The following is a 19,996-nucleotide window of genomic DNA, read 5'->3' as shown; positions in this document are numbered from 1 at the left end:
TGATGAGATCTCTTATTTTTGCTTAGTAGCACTGTCTGTCCTAGATATCTAAGATCTGGTAGGTCTTTCCATCAGAGTTCAAAAGCAAATTGTCTTTCCATCCTCTCTGCTATTATCACTGCATTACTCAGCTCTGCAGTTATATCAATTTGCCACCTGTTACAGGCACTAATACCGCATAAAATAACTGCAGAGAACATGCAAAGAAATAAGTAGAAATACACTCATAAGCAAGTCTAGAAAGTTGAGGTTCTATTTCTTTCCCTCTTTGGGATATGAACCATTAGTCATGTTCTTGGACAGGTTTTCTTCAGCTACAGCTTGGAGAAACCTTGAACCTTGGAGGCTGTTTAGTTTATGTTGGTTTTAGGTCTGCTAAAAGGTACATAAATCCATAAGGATAGGCATTTCCATAATCCATAAGCATTTCCACTTGGAAATATTTCAGAGTTAATCGAAGATGTGTAAGTGTAGCACCTTCTAGAGAGACTGCTGGAGAACTGTTGCTAGGTAAGTAGACTTTTCATTTTTATAAATACATTTTTGGTGTATTTACTGTATAAATGCAGTAAAGAGTCTGCTGTATATATAAACCTAGCTAATTTTAATAAGTAATTGATATGTTTCCAGACTTTGTGGATTACATACTTTATAGATCAATTTTGCTTTCTCTGATGTTTTCATGAGTGCTGTTGGAACTGCAAATAAGTTTTAAGATCTGCAGACCACTTGCTGAAAGATGTGGAATCATAAATTGTATATCTGTCAAGTACTATCTTGCCCCAGGTGCTATTCTTAGCAATCTTAACTCATTACTACTGTCATCATTTACCTTTTCATAACTATTTCTTGCTGCAGGAAAATGTGGCATGTATTTTGTTGAAGACAATGCTTCAGACACAATTGAAAATTCGGTAAGTGTTAGAATACATTGTCCAGCTTTAATGTTTCCAAATTATGGCCATGAGTAGCTTTCTTTTTCAGCAATTTCAGTGGCAGTAGTACTAGAGTTAGAGATCTCTGGACAAAGCTAGCCAAACTGATTAGTTTGGCTTGTGTTGCTTCTGTTGACCCTGGCTATGGAAGTGGTGGTGATAGAAGAAAACAGGAAAGATGTGGGCCTGGGGCTGGGAGGGAATGAGGAACAGGTGATGTGAGAGACTTCTGCACCTTGCAGTGCATTGCTTTGATCTTTGTTCATCAGCAAAGTGCACAGAGTTTGCTTTGATCTGTGCCTGAGAACTTGCCTTAGTGGAAGCTGGAACACTGAAGTGCAGAAAGTCGCAGGTCTATGAATTGTGCTGTGCTCCACAGCATCTCATTCTTGAATTTTACATTATATATGATGTTCTAGCTCCTCCCTTTTCCTATACAAGAGGATTGTTTCATGAAGAAGTGGGAACTGAGCTAATCCTTCTGATACACGAAGACTAATGTGTAAATTGTTTATATACCCAACAAACATGTAAAAGTAATTAAGATATGACTAAAGCTTTAAACTGCTTTTATGGAGCTCTTCCTTGCATCTACTGAACAGACTGTTCCTGTGGTTTAGGATGCTACCAGCTGCTTTGTCCTTGCTTGCTCTGATTGGCTTTCCAATATTTTTAGCTTAAGAGCCATTGAAAATGCAGCAGTGCTTGCTAGTTCTGGGTAGGGAACTGGAGCAGCTCAGGAGCATGTGTTCTGTTCTGCCTACTTTGTTGAGGAGAGTAGATGATGGGGAAAGCAGCTAAAGAAAATCACAACAACTTATTAAAGCATAGCACTAAAATTAAAGTTTGCCTTATGATATGCTGTATTGTTATAAGCTGGCTGCATTGAAGGGTTTCTTGTTTGGAAAATCCACTATTTAAAATTAACTTCTAAATTGCAAATTCTGCAGAGTTTTCATGGAGAAACTGAACCAGCATCATTTTCTTGGACCTATGAGGAAATCAAGGAAGTTCATAAGCGCTGGTGGCAGTTAAGAGACAATGCTGTGGAAATCTTTTTAACAAATGGCAGAACTTTACTCCTGGCTTTCGATAATACAAAGGTACTGTGGCACTAATGCAGAGTAATACACCAAAGCATTTTACTGTGTCTTTATAACATTTGTATTCATGCATTAGGTTTTTAAGGAGACCTGTTGCACAGACTAATTAAATTCTGCTTAATACCTTTGAAAGAACTTGGCTTAGCTAGGCTTCTGGATAGGCATGTTGTAAGACACATCTCTGATATATTAAGACATTAAAGAATCTTGGTGATACTAGGCATTATTTGATTACAGCAGATATCTGAAAATATACAAAATGAGAGAAACTTACTCTTGGTAGTTTTAAACTTCTAAATTGTATGATTAAATCTATGGTGTTTTCTTCTAGGTCCGTGATGATGTGTACCACAACATCTTGACTAACAATTTGCCTAACCTTTTGGAATATGGAAACATTACTGCTTTGACCCACCTGTGGTGCACAGGACAGATTACTAACTTTGAATATCTGACTCATTTAAACAAACATGCAGGTCGTTCCTTCAATGATCTCATGCAATATCCAGTATTTCCTTTTATACTTTCTGACTACACCAATGAAACGCTGGACCTAAATGATCCCTCGGTATATAGGTAATATGAAATGTTTGGAACTCTTCTTTTCAAATACTTGAACTGATGATCCTTACATAGCTTTTTAACTTCATTGTACTAAACTGCACACACACCCACAAATGGAATTGTTTAGGGACAAGCCTCATTTCTAATAACTTGGGTTTTTACAGTAAGTGGCTGGTTTGCCTGGGACATTTAAATAAAACAGGTGTGTAGATTCAAATGCAGTGTATTGGACTTACACTGTCTTAATAGGCTATGTATAATTCACAGAATTAAGTAGAAGCTGTCTGTTTAAATTCCTATGATGAGAGACTTCCAGACCAATTAGCAAAAATTAAATAGAAAAGGAAATAATATTGTGAATTACTTGGCCAGTCACAAAATCACAATCTTCATTTGAATGGACTTGAGTGAATTGTCCCACCCTAATAAATTTCTGTTATGCTAATTTAACATTTGTGTGCACTAAGTCTTTGCCTTGATAGGATGCCTCTGATTTGACTGATGTGCTTGGCATTTTCTTGCCTGTTACTGTGCTGTGGATCTGAGTCTGCCTTTAGCACTAACCAAAAGTTGTTTTTTTATTTTCTGCACTTTCTTGAAAAGTGTTATGTTTTTCTTGGCCTTTTCATTATATTAAAGGTGTTATTCTTAACGATGTGAATCAATATTGTAATATTGTATTGTAATGTATTGTAATATATTGTAATAAAGTTACAACATATCACTACTGCTTTTGTTGCAGGAACCTGGTCAAACCAATAGCTGTGCAGTCTAAAGAAAAAGAGGATCGTTATGTGGATACTTACAAGGTAATTTAGATAACTTTCTCTTCTTGCCTTTTTCCCATGTATAAATGACAACATGGCTTTAGTTTTTATAACATATATCTGTTGGGGAAGAAGAAACCACAAATACAGTATTTCATGGCCACAGAGCTCTTACTTCCAGTGTATTTTCCAGGAAACATCTCCTAGGAATTGTTTTATGACATGCTTGAAACTTGTGTTTTTTCCTGAAGCATGAAATCCATTTAGCCCATCCATGTGATACTGCTGAGGAGTTTAAATGGATACCACCTTATGTGGGAACTTGTATACATTTAAAGATCCCTAAAGATCAGGAAGATAATTTACTGCTGTTTAGTTGACATTACTGTGCTGGAATTTGTAGCTGTTTGTTCTGTTTGATAACAGAAGGGCTATTTTCACTCAAGCACTTTATTTTAACATGCTCTTCTATGAAAATAGTAGGTGTTTTTAATTTTTTTTCTCCTTAAAATGTTTTAAAGGCTGTAGGAAATAGCAACATACTGGGGAATTAAAGCATCTGCATCTGGACTTTCAAACTTGTCTGTGTCACCATGGTCTACTATATTATTTGCAAATACTGTGTTAGAAAACAAGACAGGGGAGTGGGGAAAAGGAAAAGTAATAAATAATGGCAAGTAGGTAATTTAAATTGGCTGAAGACTTCAATACCTAACTGGGTTGTAAAAGTGATTGTGTGTCTTAGGACACTTAAATGTGTTTGATTCCAGATCGCTTTTGAATGTATGTTTCTGAAAAGTTGGAGTGTTTATTCCTAAACAATTTAGGCAAGCATTTATTTTTGTTGTTGGAATGCATCTAAGGAGAAGGTTTGGGATTTTTTTTTAATTCTCTCCTGTGTTTCTAGTATTTAGAAGAAGAGTACCGTAAAGGAGCACGAGAGGATGATCCAATGCCCCCTGTACAACCATATCACTATGGATCTCATTATTCTAACAGTGGAACTGTACTTCATTTCCTGGTTAGGCTGCCACCTTTCACTAAAATGTTTTTGGCTTATCAAGGTAAGGTTGCATTTGCTTTTACTTGCCTTTTACATCTGGGCCTTGTTCCAATAACTTGGGAATGCTATATGTTACCCTATTTAGCATAGGTTTTCCAATTCCAGATAGCTGAGCCTGGTAAAATTTAATGTGGTATGCTTTAACAGTAGATCTATTATTGAAATTATCAAGCTACACCATAAATCTGGTCATCTGATGTTTATTCCTTAGTTTCTGTAGCATAAAAAGCTGACCTCTATTTGACTTGCAGTCGATGTGTAACACATAGCAATTGAGATCAGAGAATTCTAAATGTTCTCAGCTGACTAGAGAGCAGTTAACAACATGAAGTTGCAGATGTGCAACTGTTGGTGTCCATCATCAATGTAACAATTGAGTTTGGATTTCGTTACAGATCAAAGTTTTGACATCCCAGACAGAACTTTTCACTCTACCAATACAACCTGGCGCCTCTCTTCGTATGAATCAATGACTGACGTAAAGGAGCTTATACCAGAGTTTTTCTACCTTCCCGACTTTCTAGTTAACAGAGAAGGTATACTAAAAGGACAACAGAACTATACCCAAAAGAGTTGTATGATTGAGCTAATGGGTTGAAACTGAGAACATTTATATGCCTTGCCTGAATATGCTAAGTAGTAGATGTACGGGAGAAATCTGGCACAAATTTGTGGGGTATGCTAAAAAAGCTGTTATGTAGGAGTTAAGCTGAGTTTTTCCCTAATTTTGTCAGCAGGGCAAATGAGTTTGCTGTTTTCTCATTTTTCCATTCAAATGCATATGTACAGCTGAATATGTTTTGGAGAGACTTGTTAATGATGCTGCTTTGTTGATTGTTAATCACCATGCTTAATCATTGAGGTCTGTAGAACCCTACAGACCTTTTTGAAGTTACTGTGAACTAAAATGTTGGAATATTCACTCCCCTGTTTCTAGGCTTTGATTTTGGAGTGCGTCAAAATGGTGACAGAGTTAACCATGTCAATCTTCCACCCTGGGCCCGGAACGATCCTCGTCTGTTCATCTTGATTCATCGTCAGGCCTTGGAGTCTGATCATGTATCCCAGACAATCTGTCACTGGATTGACTTGGTGTTTGGTTATAAGCAAAAAGGCAAGGCCTCTGTTCAGGCTATTAATGTCTTTCATCCTGCAGTAAGTATTTGTTAAGCAGCATGTTTGTTCATTGTCCTTAGTAACTTAATGGGGCAAAGTTTGGTTTGACTTGCTTGGACAACATCAAGCATGAAACAAGATCCCTTGCTCATGGGATGTTGAAGAATAAGAAAAGGCTTTAACAATTTCATTGTTGAACTGTAAGATCCCAGTGGGTATTGTGATACTTAGTGAATTCTTGTTCCTCTTTCTTGCCTTGAGCTAGGTGTGGGGCATGATCAGATCTGGGGCTTAGACCTTGTGGATAGTTGTGTGCAGTGGCTTGCAGTACTGATTGTTGTAACTGTATGTATCTTCTTCTGCCTAATTCAAAAGCTTTTAATTTAGGCAGGTGCTGCTGCAGCTTTTGATAGGATTGAAATAGTTGTGTGTGTCCTGAGCTCATGGTGTTTGCCTTCATACACGTCCTGTGTTCTGTCCCTCTAATGAGCACTTTTCTCTATAGTAAATTTAATTTCAAATAAGTCTTCATTTAATGTTAGGACTTGCAGAGTTTTACTGCATAATTGCAACGTGTATATCTTGAATTGCATTCTTTAGCTTCAATCCTTACTCTATCACAAGGTTTGCTCAGCAGGTAGTTCTGGTTGTAAATGCATTCAAATGTTTCCTGGTTTTAGTGTTTGTTCTGTGACTGGAAAAGCTAATAAAATGGTAGTGTGTGGCAATGATGGCTTTGTCAAGTAGCCATCCAAATACTTCCCTTTCTTTTACTCTTTTTGAGCTTCAGTATTGGCTTAGTACCATGAGCTTCAAATATTAAGTTTGTACATTCATTATTTTTAAAGTGAAAAGTCAAGGCCTTTGGTGTGGTTGAGAAAAAGTGTGTGATCCACAGTTGGAGAGACTGGAAAAAGACAAATAGAAGAAAATAATTTGCACTCTCTTGAAGTATGAGGTTTCTTTCTCCTTCTCTACCCCAAAAGAGAGCTTTAATATGCTCATTAAAAAATGGTAAAGAAAATAAACTTCTCCAGCTCTTTCTAATTCTTTTGTTTATCATCAGCAACCCTTCCAGTTTTGCACAGATTGGTAAAGGTCTCAAAAAAAAACCTTCAACAGAAATTAGTCGTGGGACATATGTAGGAGCAGCTCACATGAGTATCCTTTAAGTGGTAGTTTATTTCAATAAAGAGGAGGTGACAAGGTTATGCTCTTAAGTCGGCACAGTCATTGTGAGATCTCTTCTCATCCACACCTTAAGCAAACAGCTGAAGAGTCTGCCTCTGAATTTGTGTGAATGTGTTGCAAAATCTTTCCCAAAGACAAACCCAATGAGCTTATTCTTGCTCCTCTCCTTTTTTTTTTTTGCCTATAGACCTATTTTGGGATGGATGTTTCTGCTGTTGAAGATCCTGTTCAGAGAAGAGCCCTTGAAACAATGATAAAAACATATGGACAAACGCCCCGCCAGCTGTTTCACACAGCACATGTTAGTAGACCTGGATCCAGGCTTATCATGGAAGGAGAACTTCCTGCTGCCATGGGATTGCTAGTGCAGTTTGCTTTCAGAGAAACCAGAGAACACACTAAAGAAATCATTTACCCAGTATGTAATTTTCAATTGCAAGATGGTTTAATTAATATCCATGTGCTGTAATTGTTGTACCCTGTACCCTTGGTTTAGAATTTTCTTCCTAAAAGAGCTACTTGCTACATTATGCTGTAAAGAAAATACATAAAAATTAGGAAGTGATAGTGAAAATTACTTTCATGCTTTGGTGATATTTTGTGTAAACTGAGATCTGAGTTTGTCTTGGTTTTGGGAAATAGGTGTAGGAAAGCATTTCAGTTAACCAGTTTTATAGTTTCCATGATGAATTGTGGAATCTGTGTGCAGATCTCTAGCAGCAAACACATACTGTGCTTTCTTCCATTCCATCCTCAACTTTTTTACTGCCCGTAGGACAATTAAACTTTCTTCACTTCAAGCACCTTTTTTCCCCTGAAGTCATAAACTGCATCCTTGGATTTAGAGATCTGTATTTTTCACTAAACTACCTGAACTAGAAGCTTGCAGCCTATGCCTTTAAAGAAGCAGTAGAACTACCTTAAAGTCAAGAGTTTAACTGATGGTACTAAAGTGCTTTGAACTTGTCTCTCTAGTGGTTTTGGAGTAAAGACTTCAGCTGTCCTGACCATGTGATTGCTTACAGGAAACTGACATGAATCATTCTACATTACTAATGAAATTGTTTTTCTGAAAGTTCTGTAATTTGAACCTTGTCTGTGCTTGTTTTAGAGTCCATTACCATGGATAAAGGGCTTGAAGTGGGGAGAATATGTTGGTTCCCCAAGTGCTCCAGACCCTGTTGTCTGCTTTAGCCAACCACATGGAGAAAGGTTTGGCTCTCTTCAAGCTTTACCAACTAAGGCTATCTGTGGCTTGTCCAGCAAGTTCTGCCTTTTGATGATATATAGCAAGGAGCAAGGTATGAATTTGTGCTTTATTCTCTATATGCACAATATATGTGAAATGAATTTTAAAAAAATTAAATCTAATCCTACTATTGTTCTCTAGCAAATTTCCCAAGTTTAGTTGCTTTTGCCAAAGATTAATTTATAATTCCATTAACAGCTTCCACATGTGTGGTATCTTTACTGGAGGGTGGATTTTCCTTATAATTTTCAAAACTACAATAGAGGCATTGTGTAATTCATATTTTTCATTGAAGTGGCTGAAGCATGAGAATTTAACTTTAGAACTTGCCAACAGATTGGGTCCAAGAACTGAAAAAGAGATGAAAAAATGCATGTGGCAACAGAAAGGAAAACTTAAGAAATGGATTTTAGAGGCAGACAATGAGAAAAGTTAACAGTAAAAAAGCAGAGGTGAAGAATCTTCTGCTTTCAGTTAAACTTCTTGGAGGGATTCTTATTGAGAATGTACAAACAAGTTCTCACGATCTTTTGTTTTCTTGGTGGCATATACTAGTGCAGGCTTTATAAAAATAAATCACATTTAGTCAACAAAAATAAGTAACATTCTCCTTGAAGTAACAAGCACTTGTTTCTCTAGGTGGTATTATCTGCCCTTTTTCTCTGTTCTCAAAAGATGCATCTCTTCTTCAAAAAAGTTTTGTCCAGGTTGCAAATTGTCTTTGGAGAAGATGGAATGTTCATTTGGTCTCTGAAAACCATTTGTTTATAATATGTTGCAGACAATACCTTCTTTTGAAACTTTGGGGAGGTTATATTTGAATTTGTGATAAAACATGAACCTGAGACTTGCGTTGACTGTGTAAGTGGTTGAGTCTTGCTGTGCACATGACACAATGCTGTGTGCCTTCCCTCAGGCGTGAGGAGCATGCACAGCACTGACATTCAGTGGTCAGCCATCCTGAGCTGGGGCTATGCTGATAACATCTTACGGCTGAAGAGCAAGCAAAGTGAGCCTCCAGTCAATTTTATACAGAGCTCTCAGCTCCATCAGGTAAAACAAAATCAGTCTCTTCCTCTTCAATTTAATATTGGTGGTGTAAGTGGTGGCTTGACTTGGCAGTGGGGTACTCTTGCTTTAGCCTTTTTTGGAGATGAGCATCCAGTCACAACTCCTTTTAATCTTTTTTATTTGCTTTGGAATGTGTTCCATTGTTTTATCTTGTTCCTTGTTGTTTTCCTGTAGTAGCTAAAGATTCCTTTTGAATCAATTTGATTTTTGTATCTTTTCCTTCTTATAGAATATTGCTGTGAATGTAATCAAGTTTTAAGTTTTGTCCCAAGAAAAATCAATACAGAAAAAAAGTATAGGTGCTTCATGTTGGAAGAACAACTCCACTCTAGTTTAGGATCCATTTGAAAAAGATTGTCTAAAAGATTTTTAGGGAAAGCTACATAATTTCTGTCACAATCCAGTGACTGGTAAGATCTTGCAAAAAGATTTTGGTGGATGATCTTGAAGTGTGCACTAGTCTGCACTGCCCTTTAGCTATGAATTCCTGGCTACATAAAACTCCCTCTTTACTCTGTTTCTGACATAGTAAAAAATACAACCTAGAATAGCTATATTTTAGCTCTTGGATTTCTTTAGCTTAGATGTTTTACATGTCTTTTCATAGGATAACTAATAAAGAATCGGTTTGACCAAATGCTGTGGCCTAATGAGAACAGCAGTTAGAATAGTTGTTCTGTTCTAATTTTTTCCTGGTTTTGTTTTGTCTTTTCAAGGTAACAAGTTGTGCTTGGGTGCCAGACAGTTGTCAGCTGTTCACAGGTAGTAAGTCTGGTGTCATCACAGCATATATGAACAGATTCACCAGCAATACAGTAAGTTACAATGGAAATAATTCATAAATAAAGAATTTAGTATACTCAGTATTAGTCTTTTTTTTAACAGGAAAAATGAGAAAAAGCTGTATTCTGGATAATGACTAAAAAATTACATGCATTTTTAGTATTTATTTTGAAGGCTCCTCTGACATCTCAGCATGTTTGTTTGCCTGTTTTTCTTAAGCTGCTGTTTACATACAGCTAGGCTTTAGTCAGTCCTCACCACCTGAGTGCGTAACATGTACAGCTCTGACTGTGTTCAGGACAGGGCTGGAACTGAAGCTCTCTGGCACAGTGAAGCTCCCTGCATTAAGGAGTAACTTCTGTGTGGGAGACAGAGCCTTTCAGTGCTTTAACTGAACCTGTGGAATGCAATTCCCCAAAGTAAACAATAATTCAAGTGCAGAAGGCTCTTAAACTACAGAGTTTAAGTGATGACTTCTCAGACAGTGTATATATACTAACCATCAAGCCTCTTTACTTTGTCATATTCTCCAAGGGGCAAAGTTGTGAGTAGGGAAGGCAGAAAGTAGCTTGCATTACTTAATCTATTAGTGGAAAATACTGAGTAGTAGAAAGTCCCTTGATACTGTTTGCTGATAAAAATAGCATAAATCAAACTCAAAATTAAGAATCTAATTCTGACTGAGTTTTCAAGCTTCCATCTGAATCTTCCATTCTTTGTTTAGCAGTAACTGCTGTTCTCCATAGTTTTAACAAAGAGTAGACGATTTTCCTAACAGCTCGTTTTAGGTGTGTCTACATTATTACCCATAGCAACAACTGAACTGAAGTGATTTCCTAGTTGTAGCTTGACACAGGTATTGGCAAATATATTTGGTGTTGTACTCCTTGATGCTCTTGAGTCCCTACATTAGCATGAGCTGGAGAGAACCTTGGTATGGTCTGCTATGCCTACCCAGTTTTCTGTTTTCAGTAGTGGCAAATAGCAGATGCTTAGACTAGGAAGAACATAAACAGAGTGATTTTTAGCATTTTTTTCCCTTTGGCTTTCTTCCAGTTTCTGGTGGTCTGCCACTCATACATCCTAAGCTCAGCAGCACTTTGAGTTCAGGAAATGAAGCAGAGCTTCAAGCCTGCAAGCTTTACTTAGTTGGATCATAAGTCAGGCACCTTTACTGCTTCCCAGAATAGTGAACTTGTAAATAACCTGTACTGAGACTTGGATTCCAGTTATTTTTTAACTAGAAATTGAATATACTTGCCTTCTGCAAAGCTGAAAAGAAACTTTAGTTAGTGGGGTTATGGTTCTTGAGTTCCTTCCATTTCCTAGAAAAAAGTGATTTTTGCTCATCTGCACAGATGATGTTCTTTGAGACCATCTTTGCTGAATTTCTCAGCACTGACAGTTTTACATGCCCCAGGCAGAGGGACATTGTGTCAATTTTGTAACTCCTGTCATTGAGCCAGTTACCCAAGTCAGGGCTGCAGGGAATGCAAATGTGCTTCCTGACATCTGCTCTGTATCCATCTTGTAAGCTGATCAGCAATAAAGTGAAATGTTTGTTATAATGCAGTACTTGAAACGTGAATATTTTGCCCTGTTTCACATTTGTATGAATGCAATGCATGGGCATGAAGTACATAGTGTTGTTAATTGTCAAAGGCATGCTGTCAGAATTCAAAAATGGCTCCATGTTGTGCTCCAGGTGCTCTGTTTTTCCTTGCCTTACAATGGTGAAAACTCCATGAAGTACTGCTTTGACTCTGATCTGTGCTGACAATCAGTCACACCTGCATGAGCCCGAGCCACAGGTGTCTGGTTGTACACATTATTTCAGCCTTCACTTGCTGATTGTTAGAGGTGTCTTGCAACAGAGAGTGCACTTGGAGGACCTGTTTGGGTAAAAGTGGGAAGAATTTCAATTCCCCTCTCAAGTCCTGTAGGCAGAAGAGCTGCTGTTTAAAGACAGATATGTAAATGCATGTTTTCCCATATCTAGATACCATTTTAGGGCTTGTCACCTAAAAGCCGGGGAAAAGTAAGAAGGGGAAAACATTTCAGATGTGAGAAGTACCTATTTCATGACTTATTAGAACTTAATATAGCTTAATACATTTGGTTTGAGAATTCCAGTTTGTCTTGTTGCAGTATTATTACTATAAAAATCAATAAACCATTGCTATTAGTGTGGTAGGGAGAAGCTGCAAAAGGTGGGTGCTGCTTTTGGTTCAAGTGTTGAAATGCAGATTAAGAGGAAACACTTTAAAAGAAGTGGGAGAACCACAGTAAAAAGGTTATCAAAATCAGTTCTTCATAAAAACACAAGTCTTGTTTGTTGCTGTCATAGAAATTTTTGGTATAATTTTCTTTTCTCTTAACTGAGAAAGGATTAAAGAAGGATTTTTATGTGTGAGGTGTCACTGAGAATGATACCTGGGTACTTTCATAAATGTCTTTTATATGGATAAGATGCTCAGTAGCAAGAGCAAACTAGCAGGTCCTTCTGTTGTCAGACTGTGCATTGCCTTGTGCAGTACTACATAGATTAGATTGTCTCTTTTAGTGAAAAATGTATATTTTCTACAACCTATGACTTAAGCATGTGTGTACTTGTCTGAATTTTCAAGGGTTTTTTTTTGTAGACCTGCTATAGGTAGGCATCCTGTACCCTCATACAAAAATGCAGGTGATATGCTCTGGCATGGGTGAGGAAACCAGCAGAAAATTGTTCTCTTCCTTCACCAAGATTATTCTAATCCCTGTACAGCAAGTTGTCTTAAATAAAGCATTAGCATTCTGATTAAGATCCTTCAACTTTGCCAGTTTTCAGGAAGTCTGAGTCATTTCAAATTATATAACTTGAATAAAAATTGTTGTTTGGTGTTAAATTTTGCTGCTTTAATTTTTACCTAGCCATTTCTGTATTTAAACTTGACTTCCTGCATGTTTTTCCAACTTTATCATTGAAGAACTTGGCACCAACTTGAGAAATTCCTAGTAACTTGCTGTATGGAGAGTGACAACTTCCAAGCTGGGCTTTCCTTTTATGTTTCCAAGTGTCTTCACTAGATGCTAAAACATTGAGAACTGTCATTTCAGTGTTGTATGGAAAGAGCAGTCTTGCAGAAAACAAATCAGCTGACTTCAAGGTGTGTAATTGAGACAGTGCTACAGTAGTTTTTCATTCTGGTTCATGGGATTACATCAATATATTTGCTGAAGCTGAAGCACTTGAAGTAAAAACTTGAACATCAATGATAGCTATGTTTTATCACATTATAAAGTGTTAAACATAATAAAGCATGAACATAGATGCTAAAATTAAAACAATGGGAAGCATTCTTTGAAATCTAAGACTTTAACTAGGCTTATCTTTTTTAGAAAAAGAGATAGCAATTTTCTTTTTCCTGAGAGTTTCTTATCTTGCTGTTTTTCAGCCTTCAGAGATAGAAATGGAATCACAAGTCCATCTGTATGGACACACAGCAGAAATAACAAGTTTATTTGTGTGCAAACCATACAGTATAATGATCAGTGTCAGCAAAGATGGAACCTGCATTATATGGGATTTGAACAGGTACAAGTATATATATAACTTTTTCCCATAGCTTTCTTATAAATACAGGTTTTCCCACTCTTGGGTAGCTTTGCCCCTTTGAAGTTAGTTGAATTTGTTCTGTGTATATCTTATTGGGAAGTCAAACCCTTACAGTTTTTTCTCTTAAAAGCTGCTAAAATTTTATTGTGAATATGAAAAATACCATAATTGAGCAAAATGTTGATTGAAATTAATGTAACTAGTTTTAAGATTTTCCTCGAATGACCTTTTTTGCATTTGAGTCTGAAATTTAGGCTTCTTCCCTTTGTTTTCTTCAGGCTGTGCTATGTCCAGAGTCTGGCTGGACACAAGAGTCCTGTGACTGCAGTTTCAGCAAGTGAAACCACTGGTGACATTGCAACAGTTTGTGATTCAGGTATGTTTGTCAGTCAAGAAAGCTGTTTTGACTTGCAGATGAAATAAATCATGAGAGTTGTAATTGAATTAGTTACTGAGTGTGTATTAATCATCTGAGGATGCATTCGGTCATACAGGAGCAACATTTTGCTTTTTTTTACATGGTAACATACAAATTTCTCCAGGAGTGATTAGGCAGGTGCTTGAATGTAGAGGTATGAAGGCCAACAGCTTGGTCTCTTAATAAAAAGATGTGAAATTGCAAAGGTGCCTGGGAGAGTCCTATTTTGTGATGTTGGCTGCTTTCATTTTGAGAGAGATTTTTTTTTTTTGTCAAAAGTACTATTCTTTGGGGAAGTACCATGTACTACAGAGTACAGGCAAGGGGTATTAAAGGACAAGGGGATGTTATTGTGGCAGTTTCAAAAAACTAACATTTAGATTTTTTTACTTACTTGTAGACTTTCAAGTCCATTTCTATAGCTCACAAAACCTTTTTTTTTTATGCAAATCATTTTATTTGTTAATTAGTATAAGGGACATAATATTTCCTTTTAAGACAATTCCTTTCAAGACAAAAACAGTAATTGGGTTGTTAGTTTGTTGATATAATCAAATAATGCCAGATAACCAGGTAAGAGAACTGTGCTTGCTATTTAAGTATTTTGCTTAAAATGCAAGTTAAGGTATGAGAATTAACTGCTTAGACAGCTAGTATGAATTCCATCTTAGTGCCTTCCCTGTTAGTGGTCATTAAAAGTAAATTCACGTAGTGCTTTGTAAGTAAAATATTCCATAAATGGGATGTGATGGCTTCTAAATCACTGCAGTTCCATAAATAGGATGTGATGGCTTCTAAATCACTGCAGTGGCTTGGTGGTTTGTGTGCTTCCTGTCTCAGAGAGAGAGAGAGAAGTAATTGCAGACATTACTCAGTCATTTAAAACTTATGACCTCTCAAGAAGTTGAATTCTTTACCATGGAATATTTAAATATTATCGACTTAACTGTGATCTAGATTTATTTTCTTAATAGTCCCATGCTATGTTCTGTTACAGTTGGAGGAGGCAGTGATTTGAGACTCTGGACAGTTAATGGTGATCTTGTTGGACACGTGCACTGCAGGGAAAGTATTTGCTCTGTTGCTTTCTCTAACCAGCCTGAAGGTGTGTCTGTCAATGTGATTGCAGGGGGCCTTGAAAATGGAGTTGTAAGGTGAGCATTTGAAATGTTTATTTATTAAAATGCTCTATCACTTAGGCTTACAGTTTGAGAGCATGTAGCCAAACATCATGCTGGTATTTGGCTTTAAAAAAGGCGGACAAGCTGTTACTCAGCTCCCAGTCTTAGCAGTTGCTAAATAGATTGTTTATCACTGAAGTATTTGTAAAAGCAAGTGTGAAGAAAAATGGCTCTTTCTTTCAGACTGTGGAGTACGTGGGATTTGAAGCCGGTACGCGAAATAACATTTTCGAAGTCAGCCAAACCTATTGTAAGGTAAAAGGATCCTAAGTGTACAATGAATGCATTTTTATCTTTTGGAAAAAAACCCCTAAACCAACAAACAAAGCCACAACAAAATAGTCTTGAGTACTGAACATGAAAATAGGAGGCAAATGCCTGTGCCTAAAAAGAGCGATGCAAACCTACTAATTATTCATGAAAGCAAAGTGAGCACAAGTGTGCTGTATTGGTAATGACAGTAATAACTACATTCTGCTGCTGGCAGATGGGAATTAGCAGGATTCCCTTGAAAACTGAACAATAACTCCTCCTCTTATTTTAAAATTCAATATTTTTCCTCAGAATCCGAGTTAAAACGAGATAATCTTAACTATGCCAGATTTAAATATACAGTGTTTCTGCCTCAAAATTAAATGAAAATACTGCCTTTTCCATTTTTTCTGATGGTGGAGGGAAATTTTGGAGAAAGAGGCACACTCAGAGTAGCCTGCAAGCTGCCATTTTGCAGTGCTTGTGTAGTTAGTTTTCTCAGAGTCCCCTTGATTTAGATGAGCAGAGTTCTCGTGCCAAAGTGTTTTCAGAAGGTGGTCAAAGGATTGACTCTTTGATATCCCCAGTGGTACAGTAGTCTGCAAAAGGTCTTAGAGTTATGCCAAAATTTTATCTTAATGTTAGCATAGTAACAAATGACTCTGAAAAATTGTGTTTTGACTCTTGTTAAAATACCCTTTAAAATCCAAACTACCATTTTTTTTTAGAAATTAAGATGATTGTCTGGTAGCAGTTATTGTCTTTGTTACCTCCTTTAAGCAGCATATTTCACAAAGCTTGTAGATAACGATTTAGTAGCTATTGAATAATTTAAAGTTTCCTGCTTAAATGTGGCAGTAAATGGATGCTGACCTTCATGCTCTCTAACATTACTCATGGCATGACTGAAAGGCTTTACTAGCCCTGTTACTGCTCAAAAAATACCCATCTGAACAAAAGTCCTGTTCTGTGCCATGAAATCTGATGGATTTAGTTTCTGCCTTTGTCAGCAGTGCAAGTTCAGAGGGCACTGAGCTCTGTTGCAGGAAAGGAAAGGAAAACCTTTCCTTTCAGAAAGAGAAGGGAAGAGGGTAGGATTTTGCTACTAGTCCTGCCCTTTGCTGTGACACTGCAAAGAAATGAGTATTAAACTGCAGGGGATGTTGAAATGCTGGCCAAAGCCGCAGTTCAGCCTGTCTGGGTACAGGTGGACAAGCAGATAGATGCAAACATATGGCTGTGTTAGCGTAGGCACTGGGCCTCCCCTGACAGCTCATCTCTGTTGGCTGAACTCTCGTGGGCTTTTAATGCCTTCCAGCATTATAAATAGCCCCATTTGGTATAAAGATAGGCTCTCTCCTTGTTTTGCAGCCTTACGTTTTCCTGCGACGGCCATCACTTGTTCACGGCTAACAGCGATGGGAACGTCATCGCCTGGTGCCGCAAGGACCAGCAGCGCCTGAAGCTGCCCATGTTCTACTCCTTCCTCAGCAGCTACGCGGCGGGGTGACGGCAGGGCCTGCTGCTGGCTCGTGTCTCTGATGCACTTTAACCAAATAGGCTACAGGAGCTCTTCTTTAACTGGACTTTGAAGTACTTTGAATGTCTCTAGAATGACTGAATAGGTGGGGTTTTTAAAAAGAGCAGCCTAAGGTGGTTGTAAGGTTGCATATGTGCATGCACAAACTTGAAGCATATCCAGGTCAGCGGGAAGCTCTGGTCATATTATCCAATGCCAGCAAAGTGACTAAGAAATGCTCAATGCTGCAATATAAAACACCAATGGTATTTTTTTAAATCACTTCTTGGACAGAAGTATTTAAAAAAATTAATGATGCTTATTCCCCCTCTTAGTATGTAAAATATCAGCAGCATCAAGTTCTGTAAATATCTATTCAAATGTCAGCATATGTATATCTGATTAATTGAGTGTGATATGGTTAGCTCTGGGATAAGCAGTCCGAAACTTAAAAATCAACGACCACTTAAAATTGCTTTTTTTGAGAAGCAAAGAACTTAGTAGGTGCTTTTTGCACCACCTTATGGTATTGTAATGCTAAAAATAGAATTTCTGCTATCTTTATATTTGTAATTTTTGCCATCTTCTCTGTTACTGTAATAGTCTTTGCAACAGACAACAATAAAATATTTGTCTTAGTGATGGGTAGATACCTCATGGCATCATGAAACAGTGGTTAGATCACAAGGCAATGTGAACTCCCTAACTTTGTGCTAGTTGGCTATCGCAGTTCTGTGGCAGAACATCTATCATGTACACACACAGCTTATCTTCCAGAGCTCTAAAAAAGGGGTGTTAAAGAAGGAACAGATGTGCTCCTGTTCCGGTGTCATTGAGGTTCAATACACTGTAAAATGTTTGAATCTAACTGCTTGAATAATCAATGTTCATAAGCATCAGATTATTTGGAAAGGTTCACACAGATACACTGTGCAAATTTGTTGTGTATTCCTGGGTGCTATTTTATGAGGGGGAAAAATAAGCCTCTGTTGTGAACGGCTTAAAAAATTTGAAATCTTAGGCCACATGACAAATTAGTATTTCAGTTGATGGATTTGAAGACCTCTAAACTTGGCATCATGACTGAGTGCCTACTAGTTATGCGAATGGTAAAGCAAAAATGCTACGCAAGTCTGATGTAGTTACATTTTCCTTTTAAATTGCTTTGCTTTTTTATCACTGACATGTTCTGCTATTGCCATTCAAACGGCTGTGTCTTCTCATGTTAAAGGCCCATCTGCTTTCAGAACACTTCACATGGAGTTGTCAGGTCGTGACAAAGGTGACACACACACACACACACACACACAAGCAATCTTTACATTTCTTTTGAAAATTCCAAATACTCTTCAGAAACTCTTGAGACTTCCCAGTTTAAGAACTTTTCAAACTAGAAAAACTTAAGAAAAAATGTTCTCATAGTTCATGACACAATTGGTTCAATTAAGCAAGTGGCTGCATATTGTATGGATTGAGTTTTAAAATGCATATTATTGTAGCAGCATTGTACGGGATGGCTTTAGTCCTATTTTTCTCTGTCTAAATGTTAATGTAAGGTCCAAGTACTGACTGAAAAGCTTCCTGGCTCATGTTGATGTGATGTGCTTTGTTTAAGAGAAAAAAGACAAACATTGTGGTTTTGGGGTGCTTTTGTGCTCCCTGTTTTGGGGTGTTGCTCACAAAGGCTTATTTTTTTATAAAGTAGAATTCCACTTGTTACAAACCAATATGCAAAACTGCTGGCCTTGTAAAGAGTGCAATATTATATATTTTTATGTAAAAGTAAAAATGATTTTTGAAGCAAGGAATATTTATTCAGCTTAATATTCTGGAACTATTAAAATAACATTGCAATAGTGTCTGTGCATGATGTACTTAAATTTCCTGTAAATGTCACATTCCACACTGTATTTGTATATACACTGTCACATTGTTGGGTAATAAACAGATCTTTGTATCAAACCATTTTGAGATAATTAGAAACATGTTTTTGGCTTAGTTGCAACTTTCTTCTTTTAGGGAATCTTTCATGCCTTGCTCCAGATCAGTTTCTGCTGATTCCCTTGTCTTTCATATTTTAAAAATCATCAAGTGGGAAAGTTCCATTTATGGACTACATCCTGTGTCTGTCAAACTGAAGGTGGTGAGTGTAAGATGGGAAGTGGGAAACTCTATCTATATCACTTTGCACATGTGTGTATGTGTCCTTCCTTCCCATAGGATGCATGACTAGAATTTGGATGAAATGATGGCTCTCAAAGCAGAGACATTCCCCTTCCTTCCATCTGTCTTCTCACTGAAAACCTGTCTGAGCAGCAAAGGCAGAAAAGCAAATTCTCTCTGGATTCTCAGTAAGATGGGTGGAAATTGGAAGACTGGGATCTTGGGGAGGCATCTGAAAGGATGTGAGGCTCTTTCTGCTGCCAGCCAGAGCTGGGGAGATGTTCATGGGGCAAGGCCTATCTACCTGATTGTGGGATTCTGTGGTAAATCCCAACCTTTCTGCTCTGGTAGTGGAGAGACATGGTGAGAAAGGGAAGGGAAGGCAATAGCTGGATGTTCACTTGGGGTGGGAGAGGGAGTCTCCAACCCATTACTGAAAGGGAACTCTGATCTTGCATTTAGAGATCCACTGCTTAGACAAACCCATAGCAATGAACAGAAGGAAAAAAATAACAGTCTCCATCAGTTTCTGGAACTCTAGTTATGGGAAGCCTGTGAACTTACCTAATTATATTTAGTGATGTTTACCTTCTTCCTGTTGCATCTCCTTCTGCCAAGCACCATTATTGACTCCATCTCAGAGGAGGCTGCCCTTGCTCCAAAGACATTTAGAAATAGGACTCTTCCTTGTTCTCTTCCATATAAAACTGAATTAAGCAAAAATATAATAGTAAAAAATAACAATGGAGTGGTGGGGAAAATATCACCTGGCTTGCTACTAATAAATTTTTAGTTTACCTTTTAATTTCTTCATGCCTCCTTTTACTTAAAGTTGTATTGGGTTTTTTCCTTGCATATGAAAATGGAAGTCACACTTCTGTATGCTGCTACTCTTATCAAAAAACAATCAAACAATTACTGTTTAAAAGCTCTGCTTGGCTTGAAAAATATCCACTGGAATATTTAAACCTCTGTACATCAAGACACTTTTTTTTATTTTGCTGCTGTATTAAGTTACAAACT

General features: G+C 37.4%; 1 protein-coding gene across 2 annotated transcripts in view; it reads left to right on the top strand.

Annotated features, from left to right (window-relative positions):
• The window catches only part of LYST (lysosomal trafficking regulator), a 77,517-nt gene extending 58,745 nt beyond the window's left edge, over positions 1–18,772 (top strand). Inside the window, exons 37-53 of one of the 2 annotated variants that reach the window (XM_058021812.1) lie at positions 449–510; positions 859–914; positions 1,886–2,038; positions 2,370–2,614; positions 3,345–3,411; positions 4,277–4,433; positions 4,828–4,968; positions 5,370–5,587; positions 6,927–7,157; positions 7,851–8,040; positions 8,905–9,041; positions 9,776–9,874; positions 13,280–13,419; positions 13,719–13,816; positions 14,856–15,012; positions 15,223–15,294; positions 16,663–18,772. In XM_058021812.1, the coding sequence (XP_057877795.1) occupies positions 449–510; positions 859–914; positions 1,886–2,038; positions 2,370–2,614; positions 3,345–3,411; positions 4,277–4,433; positions 4,828–4,968; positions 5,370–5,587; positions 6,927–7,157; positions 7,851–8,040; positions 8,905–9,041; positions 9,776–9,874; positions 13,280–13,419; positions 13,719–13,816; positions 14,856–15,012; positions 15,223–15,294; positions 16,663–16,801 (2,362 nt within the window). In that variant the 3' untranslated portion in view covers positions 16,802–18,772. The remainder of the gene's footprint in view (positions 1–448; positions 511–858; positions 915–1,885; positions 2,039–2,369; positions 2,615–3,344; positions 3,412–4,276; positions 4,434–4,827; positions 4,969–5,369; positions 5,588–6,926; positions 7,158–7,850; positions 8,041–8,904; positions 9,042–9,775; positions 9,875–13,279; positions 13,420–13,718; positions 13,817–14,855; positions 15,013–15,222; positions 15,295–16,662) is intronic. The other variant, XM_058021813.1, reaches the window with a different exon arrangement.
• Positions 18,773–19,996: the final 1,224 nt, after the last annotated feature.

This window comes from Melospiza georgiana, chromosome 3, assembly GCF_028018845.1.
Source record: "Melospiza georgiana isolate bMelGeo1 chromosome 3, bMelGeo1.pri, whole genome shotgun sequence".
NCBI classification, from domain to species: domain Eukaryota; kingdom Metazoa; phylum Chordata; class Aves; order Passeriformes; family Passerellidae; genus Melospiza; species Melospiza georgiana.
The sequence above is the reverse complement of the archived record's forward strand: the minus strand, read 5'-3'. Positions and strand labels throughout refer to the sequence as shown.